At 38.1% G+C, this 12,293-nt stretch overlaps 1 protein-coding gene across 1 annotated transcript in view; it reads right to left on the minus strand.

Annotated features, from left to right (window-relative positions):
* Window positions 1–11,102, minus strand: part of LOC146454464 (uncharacterized) — a 65,906-nt gene extending 54,804 nt beyond the window's left edge. The window contains exons 1-4 of the mRNA XM_085095361.1: window positions 10,862–11,102; window positions 10,360–10,510; window positions 8,398–8,510; window positions 7,911–8,219 (exon numbers count right to left, since the gene is read on the minus strand). Coding sequence (XP_084951487.1) covers window positions 7,911–8,219; window positions 8,398–8,510; window positions 10,360–10,510; window positions 10,862–11,102 — 814 coding nt within the window. The remainder of the gene's footprint in view (window positions 1–7,910; window positions 8,220–8,397; window positions 8,511–10,359; window positions 10,511–10,861) is intronic.
* Window positions 11,103–12,293: the final 1,191 nt, after the last annotated feature.

A 12,293-nucleotide genomic window follows, 5' to 3' on the forward strand; every position in this document is an offset into this window, starting at 1 on the left:
TTCCACGTTTATATTTGACAACAGCCCATTTTACAGTTGTGTGCTAAGTGACCCGGCCTTGGATTGTAAGCGAGACTGGAGTTGACATTGATTTGATACAAGCCTCATTGCTTTTCATATGTAGATCATGCTGTTCTTGTGCTAACTAGTCTGTATTTACATATGAAAAGTAGTGAGGTTTGTATCAAAACATGGTCTGACCCCAGCCTCGCTTACCATCCAAGGCCAGGTCATTAAGCGCACAAATGTAATATGGCCTATTATCCTGCGAAATCACGCGGATTATCGCCCGATACTCGGCCAAAATCAGGCGATGTTCTGCAATGTTGAATAGGATAATTGTTTATAGCAGAAACGCTGGAGGCGATCTTTACTTGTTAAAAAAGAAACTTGTAGCATTTGACCGCGCGCGGACGTAGATGAATGAAAGTGGAAGTTTTGTCCATGTTTGAATGGAATTGAGAGGGTTTTGCATCAAATTAAAAAAAAAAATTGAGTACTCGTCTAACGAGCTAATCGCTCCGGCAAAATTTTCCACAAATTTCTAGCTTCAAAAGCTAAAACCAAACAGTATTTTGAAGCTGCGAAGTATTTGTTGTGTCAGCCGGGCAAAGCTGAACAGACTGGAAAAGTTTTTTTCAACGATTTCTCTGGTGAGCTGAGTGTTTCTTTGTTTACTACGCAAGCAATTTCACGATTTTTCCTCAGTGTCTAGTGCCTTGCTGCTTGCAACGACTCTGGATCTTTAATAAAAATAAACGGTTTTTCAAGCGGCTCTGATGCTTCTGAGAATAATTCCTTTGTACTCCGTCTATCTTTTTGTCTGCCAGAAAGAAAATTTCTCGAGGCACTTCAGTGCGAGCTCGGATTTTCTCAGGTGCTTTTTTCCATCTCTTCAAGACGAGTCGAGATCTCTGTTTAATGGTTGAGAGAGCCAATCTAAGGAAATAAATGTACTGTTTGTAATTTCTGAGCCCTAGAATACGGGACAATCCAAAAAACTCAAAAGTCTAGCGAAAACTATACCAAACGTTTTTGCTGGACTGTAATTTGCCAGTTCGTAAACAGAAAGGTAAGAAGTAAAAGTAAAAGTTTTTCCACTAACCATTAAAATTCTTATCAGCAAACTTGGTTGCCTTCCTTGTGTTCAGTATAAAACAGCGTTATTAATAGTTTGGTGTTCTTGCGAGGTCGTTACTTTTTGAAAGCCCTCTGCCATTTTTTCTCCCCGACGCACGAAAACTACGTATATCGTATATCTGTTATGTGCGGACGATGTATATTGAGTTCACCATGACCATATTCGGGCAATGTTATCATGTGTTGAATAATAATTGTTTGTTCGCTTCCTTTCTTTCTTGTTTCAATAACGTTACTCTACACTTTTGGTAAATGTAAAATTTAAACTTACATGTCACTGCAAAAGTCCTGTACGTTCCATTTCCTTTCCTTGTAAATCCAGCTATGGCTATGGTGTATGTTAATCCCTCTTTGAGGTTTCTCAAGATTATCCTCGTTGTATTTGGACAAACCACCATCGTCCTGCTATTATTATAGTTAAGATGATCCATTGCAATGTATGTAACTGTATAACCCAGTAATCTGCCTTGTGCATCGTTTGGACTGATAGGACTCAGCCGAAAACTGATAGTGAGCTCATATAGGTTAATAAACCAGTCGTACAAATAAGGTCCCTGTCTTGGCGCTTTGAAGAAAATTTATCCAATATTAATATACTGTTCGATTTGCAAATACGTGTCAGCAACTGAGTTTTTTTTCCCTGACTGTAATCCTAATAAATCGCATTTCAGGGCATTCCCAGCCAAAAGTAAGCTGCCTTAAGAGTGCCTGACTGTAACTTTCGAGAATCGCTGGCCAAGCTTGAAAAATCGAAACTCCTGATAATTTGCCTGAAGTTTACTTTTGGGGAACTATCTTCGAAAATATTATTTGAATGTTCTGGAAATTTATAGTTTTCGAGAATTTTGGAGAAAACGAAATTACTGGTTTTACCTCATTAATTATGCAAAAATCTCACTCAAAATTAGCCAAGTTCAATACGCTTGTGTTGAAACAGTACGCAACGCTAGAAAACGAGGTCGGTTTTGATCAAGAGCATTACTCACCTACTTTCTACCAATGGGACCTATGTAAACTTTTGTAGAACTTTGGAGGGTTTATGGCTCTTTGAAAAATTGACATTTTAAGGACTTCGCGATGAGGTGAAAATTGAATAAGTTTGAAGGTTTAAAATGCATCTTGGTATGTCAGATATCGACTCGAGAGGAACATTGTGATGAAGCTTGGGTCTTCGTCTTTAATAATACGAAATAAAAAATCTGGGCAATCAATGCACGCGCTGACGAAAACCAAAGGTAGTGAGGCTTCGTTAACAAATTTGCATAATTCGCAACTGTTGAGAAAATGCTATGTTGTGGTGACTCGGTGAAAACATTCACCCAAGCTATCTTCAAATGGTCATTTTATCTCATGTTGCATTTGTCTGTTTCTCTTTCTTGTTTAATAACATGGTAGAAAAGGCCTGGACAAAAAAAAGTGTGTGATCGGAAAAGAAAATATTCGCCAAATTGCGGTGGGAAATTTGCATAATGCAAATCTCCCAATAAATCTTTCTGCAAAGGAATCTGATTGGGAAGGTTTCGTTAAGAGTCTATTTGAGCGAAACCCTCCATATAAAAGAAGTCAAACAACGTTTAATAATCCGATTTCAACAAATAATTGTCGAATCTTAACCTTTAAATAATAGTGCCAAACTGATGCTCGCTATTGCGTTACCTGCGTCACGTCAATAGCTGTCGATATTGCCCACAAACTAACTTGTGCTGCAAAATTGCCACTTACAACAACTAGAAAAAAGACCTCACCTGGCTTTATTTACTGGCATATAAGCGGTTTTGCTAAAAATTAAACGTTCACATGACACTGGAATCACCTTTAAAAAATACACGCTGTCAAATGAGTGCGAAAGTTAGACATAGAGTTGGTGAAAGTGAATATTATTAATTAAATCAAGTTTGTTTACTGGAATGCTTTTTCAAATAGCTAGTCCAACCTTTTTCACTGGCCTTCCAAATAATAATCACCCAGAAGCGGGTCAGAAGCGGCACGCCATATTTTAACGTAATTACTGATATGAAATATCAGAGCTTCAAAACCTGTGTGTTTCCGTTTAGTAAAATAATAACTCAGTTTATACCTATAGTTCACATTGGCTGTAGGGCATGTATTTATCTTTAAATTTGACGAATGTCAACAACAGAAACACGGGTATCTCAGTGACACTGTATATGTGCAATGTCTACTGCATACATCACAAGGTCTATGACCTTTGTTTGACCTTTGTATTGTCATGTCACGATGAGTGTTACACAATGGCGTAAATTATAAGGGCTTGTATGGGAATTTACGAACGTGTTTTGGAGTCCAAAAGTAAAGGGCATGAATTGAACAAAAATGGCTTACCTTGTCTCCTTGATATCTTGCCAGGTATTGTGTGCCATATTTTGGTCATTTCAGTACGATTCCAGTGGGTTTTAGGTTCGCTGAAAATTTTCCTCTCTCTATACGGTATCCTACTATATATATATTTCCCCAAAATCTTGGTCACCTCGGTAGCAATAGTATTCTTTGAAATAAATTGCAACGTTAAAAACGTGGTCGGTATAAAGACGAAGAACTGTGGACCACGGACTGGGTATTAAAGAGGTACTAACGCAGGGGGACTATGGACTACGGACTGACTGCATGCCCTACAGTGCACATTGGCTGTAGGGCATGCATTTGTCTTTGTCGTATGTCAACAACAGAAACACGGGTATCTCAGCAATGTCTACTGCATAAATGGGTCATAAATGTCTATGTACGACATCTACATGATTGTGCACGTGACCTCATTGGTTGATCACGGTCAATGATCATCAAACATCCTTTTGCGCATTTAATCTGCACTGAAAGAGCAAGTTCTCATCATATCGAACCCTGAGATGAATGCTAAAAAACTAAAATGCCGGACTCTCTTCAGCGCGTATTAAAAATCCAGCTGTTTCGCTGAGATAAAGCAAGATTTTATGTTTGCACTGTCGATCCTCACTATTTTATTCCCAGTCCTTGTTTTGTTTCTCAAAAACAACAATAAAGGGACAAAAATAACTACCGAAACTTGATTTTATACATCTTAAACTTAATGAAAATGAATACAGGAAAGATATGATTGTCATACTTCAGTTCTCCTTTAAACCCAGTCCGTAGTCCATAGTCCACCTATACCCAGTCCGCTGTCCGCAGTCCTTTGTCCGCGACTCTTCAGTCTTTTATACTGTCCTCCTTGTTAACGCTGCAATCATTTCAAAGAATACTATTGCTACTGAAGTAACAAGCCTTTTGGGGACATATAGAGCAGGATATAAATTGAGGAAAATGTTCAGCAAACCTTTAAAAACCCACTGGAATTGTACTGAAATGGCCATAATATGGCACACAAACACTAGCAAGACATCAAGAGACAAGGTAAGCCATTTTTGTTCCATTTATGCCCTTTATTTTCGACTCCAAAACACTCTCGTAAATTCCCATACAAGCCCTTATAATTTACGCCATTGTGTAACACTCATCATGACACTCGAATTACAACGTGACAATACAAAGGTCAAACAAAGGTCTCTTGAACGCTCATAGAGCTTGGGCTACCACTGGCTACCAGCGATGTACGCAGTAGACATTGCGTGTATACGACCGTATACAGTGTCACTAAGATACCCGTGTTTCTGTTGTTGACATTCGACAAAGATAAATGCATGCCCTACAGCCAATGTGGACTGTAGGAAGAAATGAGTATTATTTTGTTAAACGGAAACTGGCACTCAGGTTTTTAAGCGTGTATCCGTACATGTGCGTTATTTCATACCAGTAATTACGTTAAAATATGGCGTGCCGGCTGACATTGTTTTTCAGTCACTTGCGAAGGTACAGTATCAAAAAGCACGAACAGAGAGGGTTTTTTTACTGACCCGCTTCTGGGTGATTATTGTTTGGAAGGCCACCGAAAAAGGTTGGACAAGCTATTTGAAAAAGCATTCCAGTAAACAAGCTTGATTTATTGAAGCTGAGTTTGTCACCAGGTGGGTACATTAAAAATTATTCGGAGATACAAATAAAGTTACACTGGTGGATTAAAAGCGTTCTAAAATTATTTACAATAAAAATGTTCCCAACGTTTCGGTCGCAATCACGGACCTTCTTCAGGGGAAGTGAAAGAAAAATTATGCAAAAGCACAGTTATAAACCAGACGCTGATTAAAATTCAGGATATGTGTCATTTTTTCTTGTTTGCGAGAGTCAAGTGTAAATACTCCTTGGGGAGTAACGCCCCGTCGGCTCGATTGAGTAATATCGACAACGACAACGAGTAATATCGACACTGCAGTCCAATGGATGACCCAAGCGCTTCATCCTGGATGACAGCAACTTTAAACCATCGGTGAAAGATACAACCCCCCATGCGGAATCTGTACGGGGGTACAGCACAATTCCATACGTTAGCGGGACCTCTGAGCCAATTAAGAGAGTTCTGGAAAACCATGGCATCAAAGTGGCATTTAAACCCTATCAGACAATTAGCAAGATGTTTCCAAAACCGAAAGACCAAATGGATAAAGAAGATACTCGTGATCCTGTTTATGACATTCCATGTGCTAATTGCAGCAAGAGTTACGTTGGCGAAACGCAGAGAAAATTCATAACAAGAAAAAGCGAACACCAAAAGGCTGTCGCACGACGACAAGGCGAAAAATCAGCACTTGCAGACCACGTGATAAAAACAAATCACGACATCGCGTGGGATGAGGCCACAATTCTCAGGACCAGCAATAATTGGCACCAAAGAAAGATTCTCGAGGCCTGGGAGATTAATTGCGCCAAAGACCCACCCAATCGAGCCGACGGGGCGTTACTCCCCAAGGAGTATTTACACTTGACTCTCGCAAACAAGAAAAAATGACACATATCCTGAATTTTAATCAGCGTCTTGTTTATAACTGTGCTTTTGCATAATTTTTCTTTCACTTCCCCTGAAGAAGGTCCGTGATTGCGACCGAAACGTTAGGAACATTTTTATTGTAAATAATTTTAGAACGCTTTTAATCCACCAGTGTAACTTTATTTGTATCTCCGAATAATTTTTAAGCTTGATTTAATTAATAATATTCACTTTGACCGACTCTATGTCTAACTTTCGCACTCATTTGACAAGCGCGTATTTTTTAAAGGTGATTCCAGTGTCATGTGAACGTTTAATTTTTCGCAAAACCGCTTATATGCCAGTAAATAAAGGTCTTTTTCCTAGTTGTTGTAAATGGCAATTTTGCAGCACAAGTTAGTTTGTGGGCAATATCGACAGCTATTGACGTGACGCAGGTAACGCAATAGCGATCATCAGTTTGGCACTATATAAATTTAAAGGTTAAGATTCGACAATTATTTGTTGAAATCGGATTATTAAACGTTGTTTTGACTCCTTTTATAATAGACTCTTAACAAAACCTTCCCAATAAGATTCCTTTGCAGAAAGATTTATTGGGAGATTTGCATTATGCAAATTTTGGCGAATATTTTCTTTTCCGATCACACACATTTTTTTTGTCCAGATCTTTTCTACCACGTTATTAAACAAGAGAGAGAAACAGGCAAATGCAATATGAGATAAAATAACCATTTGAAGATAGCTTGGGTGAATGTTTTCACCGAGTCGCCACAACAAAGCATTTTCTCAACAGTTGCGAATTATGCAAATTTGTTAACGAAGCCTCACTACCTTTGGTTTTCGTCAGCGCGTGCATTGATTGCCCAGATTTTTTATTTTGTATTATTAAAGACGAAGACCCAAGCTTCATCACAATGTTCCTCTCGAGTCGATATCTGACATACCAAGACGCATTTTAAACCTTCAAACTTACTCAATTTTCACCTCATCGCGAAGTCCTCAAAATGTCAATTTTTCAAAGAGCCATAAACCCTCCAAAGTTCTACAAAAGTTTACATAGGTCCCATTGGTAGAAAGTAGGTGAGTAATGCTCTTGATCAAAACCGACCTCGTTTTCTAGCGTTGCGTACTGTTTCAACACAAGCGTATTGAACTTGGCTAATTTTGAGTGAGATTTTTGCATAATTAATGAGGTAACACCAGTAATTTCGTTTTCTCCAAAATTCTCGAAAACTATAAATTTCCAGAACATTCAAAATATATTTGCGAAGATAGTTCCCCAAAAGTAAACTTCAGGCAAATTATCAGGAGTTTCGATTTTTCAAGCTTGGCCAGTGATTCTGAAAGTTACAGTCAGGCACTCTTAAGTGGCTTGTTCTTTGCCGATAAATGTAAAGAAATGTTCTCGAATACGATTCTTTAAATCTGCTACCTTTTCTCCACTCCTTTGTGCATTCAATCTAATCCTACCTACACCGAATGGAAAGGAGGGGGGGGGGGGGGGGGGAGGGTGGTTGGTGTCAGAGCCTGTTCTCGCTAACTTCGAACATCTTTAAAACTTATATTATTTTAGCAAACGCCATCAAATTCCGTTGCCTTTTTCACAAATCTACGTAGGAACAATTTTATGTGGTGTGTAAGTATTCATTTCAATTGATGTTACCATTGCAACCAATTTTTGACAGGCAGGTTTATTATAAGATGGAATATTCCTATTTTAAATGAAGAAAAATTGCCTGTCAGTGTCATTGCCAAAGCCTTAAAATTCTTGGAGTTAAAGACTGGTGTAGATAGCATTGATATGAAATCATTTTCACCAGGAAAAAGTCAACTTTATTTCGTTTTAAGTGAAATTTATAATTTGGTCCTACAACTGTTACGTTACGCCAGAGATTAAAAACACAAAATTTACCTCCTTCGTCTGTTTCGACAGTAACTTGCTTACTCTTGTAGACCTCACCGTAGGCATCTACTAGGTAAACACGAATCACGTGCTCACTGAACACTGGCAAGTTGGTCAAACTCGTTGACGTCAGCGATGAGCTCACTGTACGAAACGTTCCTTTGTTGAAGTCGTAATAGTTTACAGGTCTTGTGTGATTCACGGACAAAATAAAGAAATTGGCTTGCAAGCCTCCTGGAAAGTTTCTCCAATCTACAACTAAACTCGTCTCGCTGGTGTTGAAAGCACGAATATTCCAAGGAGGCGATGGACTACGAGCTAAAATATAAATTATCAAAAACAACGGCTGAGTCTATTGTAAAAGGAAAGAGCTGAGCAAACTGCGTTGCGAGGCAATTAGCTCCTTTGTTCTGTAAGAGTGCGGTTAAGCTTTCGTGAGAATTTCGCCTCGTGAGGCCAAATCTCAAAAGTCAAACACGACAGATATTTTCCTCACGTCTTTGCGAGGCGAAAAACTTGCGAAAACTCAACCGCACATGTGATGAAACATGCAGCTGATCTAATGGCCTCTTGGGGTGTTTTCTTAGTTCTTTCCACAGGCTTTCGTATCTACAAAAAAAGAGCGTCATCGTTATCGCCATTAACACATAGTGAGTGGAAGTTGCTCCATACAGTAGCCTGAGTAATGAGGCGTTCTCCGATTTCGTTCTCAAGAAAATTAAAGCATGGGTCTCTATTTATTTACTGGAAAAAGCGAGGGGGTGGTCTATCTAATGAATATTTAACCAGAACATCGTGAGACTTCAGAAGCGTTAAATGGCACCACTTTTTATTACATCTTGGAGGTTGCCCGTAGTTTTAAAACTTTGCAAGTGTTAGGCACTTCATTTCTGTGCTCGGGCCTTTTAAAAATTCCTTTAATTTTGAAAATAAACGGCTATTTTCACTAGTGTTCAGTCCCTAAAAAGTGAAATTATCAGTTTATTTTTGAAACTGAGAGAATATTTAAAAAGGACCAGGCACGGAAATGAAGTACCTATAACCGCAAAGTTATAAAACTATAGGCATTCTCCAGGAGGCAAAAAAAAGTTTAAGTGCCATTTTTGCTCAAACGTTTTCTGGAATGTTGCTGTCGTAACATGTCACGTGACCTAATTTACATACGTCTTCTATGTCAATATGTTGACATTTACAATTATATTACGCTGCCAAAGTCTCACGACGTTACGGCTAAATCTTCAGATGATACACCGCCCCCCTGTTTTTTCGAGTAAATAACTAGAGACCCTTGCCTTAATTTTCTTGAGTTGCCCCCTTTTTTCTCGTTGTATGAGAAAGGGTAGCAAACGACAATATGTTGATGTATTGCACAGGGTTAAAAAAAAAAACTGAGCGTAGGTTCGAATAAAGAAATCAGAACGTGGAGAGTAGTGTGAAACGTCCCGATAAGCCAATCACGTAAAGGTACCATACCTGAATGAAGGCTTCTCTTTAGTATAGCGTATCTAACCATAAAACGGCTATATCGACTGTACAAGTTTGCATGGAGAGTAATGAAGTTTCCTGCCCCAAAATGTACATGTACTTCCACCGGGACTTGCCAATTCCAAGAGTACCCAGTCCGACTAAATATCTCAGATCCACCGCTTGAATAAATCTTCAAAAAGTCGCTATAAAAGCCAAAAAAAAAAAAGAAGAAGAAGAAGATATATAGCACTTTAACGGAGGGACAAGTGGCGAAGACAAAACATTTAAGTTATAATTAAAGATGCAGGTTTATATTGAAATATTGAAATAATCTTTTAGAGATGATAAAAACAATAAACAGCAATAGAAAAAAGACAGTCGTGCGATCAAAAACTGTTTTAATATATTCTTTGATTGAAAAGGGTGCTTTCATTTTTGGTCACTTGTTAAAGGCTATATTTGAAATATAACGTGCTCAGGCAACATTTGAAGATTATATGATATGATGCAGCCTCGCTTTGCGCAGAGGCAAAGGAAGGAAAAACATTGTCGATTGCTTCGATATTTTATTCCTAGGTGAGCCGTCGGTAGGAGAAGCTTTTCTCGATCTCCTAAATGAAAGCTGCGAGAGGGGACTAGAAAATCTTCTACTGTGCATAAGAAAAATATGCTATAGTAAGTCTTGTGGCGCTTTGTAAGAAAAGAGGACAGTATATAGTCGATTTAGCAGAGAGGAATCCAATGTTTAAAGGATGGATCAGTTTACGTTACTCCAGGCGTATTAATTATTGCTGCCGTGGAAAACAATGAATTTAAATGCCCCTCGAGGATCTAAGAAGAAAGAAATAACAGTCTCCTTGAAACCAATTATAAACTGTCTAACGCATGCGATAAGAAATACTACTTCCTACTTGTCGATGATCAGTCAGGGAAGATGAGCTATCGATGTGGATCTCGTCTTGAAAAATTTTCAGTAGACAATGACGCTTACCTTGAATAACCGAAGTAGACTCCTATGGAAAGAAGGCCCACTGCATTGCTGATACCAGCATTACCTATCGTCCAGTTACATTGCAGCCTACTGTAATCTGTTTTATTAATACTGATACTTCCAAAAGACTGATTGAAAGTAGTACCACATCCTAAGGAAAAATGAAACAAAGCGAAATAAAGTCAGTTCGTTTCGCTGTTTGTTTGTTTTGAGACAATTTTTTTAAATTTGCAATGATTATAATAACTCTAAAAAAGCGATATTAATTTTGGCAATAAGACCACCTTACCGTTTACTCTTTACCCTCAATGTTTGACTACAACTTGACTACAGCTCGTTAATATGAAATATTGAACATTGCTTTTTTGATACCTTGACTAAGCTAAAGACCTGGGGCCTTCGTTTGTACATTTAACATGCTCCTTTGTGAAAACCCCTTTATTGGTAACTAATAAGTCGTCATGAGCTACACATTGCTCTGACGCTATTCTTTAACACTCACCAGCCGTAATTATAACCCACGGCGACCGAGGTCCCTGACCCGCTGACGTATAGGCTGCGACCGCTATTTGGTATCTTCTTCCTTCGGTTAAGCCACTTAAAACTGTCTGAAGTACATTTGGGTCGGTAATGTTAATGATGGTTTCACTGTACCAGTAATATCTGTTTTCACTGTAATAAACTCTGTGGCCTTTTATCTGACCATTGGAGAACTGTTTCTTAACTGGATCCCACAGCACCATAATTCTCCCTCGGTTTAAGCTTTTTACACGCACATTGGATGGTGCAGCGGTGGGAGCTAAAAAAAGACATATTGTTATTGTTAAAGTTTTTCTTTTTTACAGTTGTTCTTCGTGTCACTTTCTCGTGCTCGTGCTCGTGCTAGCGCTATATAGCTACTATCAACAGCCAGAACAAAAGCCTATCTTATGGATGAAATGATCTGAAGAAAAAAATTCAAGTAATGAAATAATAATATTAACCCTCGAATTACATAAAAATCATTTAAAGTAAATACAGAAAGAGGGAAATTTAATCATGTAAACACTTTCACTGAAACGCGTAAAAGACACTATAAGAATTTGCAGGTTATTTCAAAAGAAAAAATAATTTAAATATTCTTTAAATACAATAATGTAGAGCACCTGGACAAGAAAGAAACAAGAAAGAAAGAGACAATGGAGAGTTGTTCAGTAAAACGTTTGTTGTGGTTAGTTGCTTGGACACAACAAAATGGTCAAACAAAAACGGTCAACGGTTCGACAATAAATACAAACACACATTTAACGCCTATCTGTATGCGGCTTTGTTAACATTGCCGTATATCAATTTTGATACAAACAAATGAATTTGGAAGCTTAATTTTTTTTCTTCAATTCGAGAATGACTTTCAAACAAAAAAGTTCAAGTTTAAAAGGGGCTTGATTAGGCCATTCTCCTCTTTACTTAGCATTAACTGACAAACAACATTGTGTCTTTTTCAACAGCCCTTACCGATAAAAGTTGGCTTAGTTTTTAACATAAACCCTGTTAAACAAATCAGGAGTATCCAATCGATGAATTCGATAATCGATGATAATTGATATCAATCGATACCAATCGATATCAATTAATCGATTGATATTGATAATCGATGACCAATCGATGGCGAAGATTCGTGTGGTTATCGATTGGTATCGATTATCAATACCAATCGATAGATTGGTATCGATTGGTATCGATTGGTTGCAGATTGACGGAACCGGAATCGACGCATAAAAAACACAAGTTTGTACGCAGTAATTGTAAACACATTTCAATACTCAATAATTTACATGTAGGAAACAGGCGAAAAGGTGTGCAAGGCGTTACCTATTTTGTGCTAGACATAATTTTGGGGCCCACAGTTTTAGCTAAAACTGTGGGCCCCAAAATTATGTCAAGCACAAAATATG

Source organism: Pavona decussata, unplaced genomic scaffold (assembly GCF_977016875.1).
Source record: "Pavona decussata unplaced genomic scaffold, jaPavDecu1.1 SCAFFOLD_300, whole genome shotgun sequence".
NCBI classification, from domain to species: domain Eukaryota; kingdom Metazoa; phylum Cnidaria; class Anthozoa; order Scleractinia; family Agariciidae; genus Pavona; species Pavona decussata.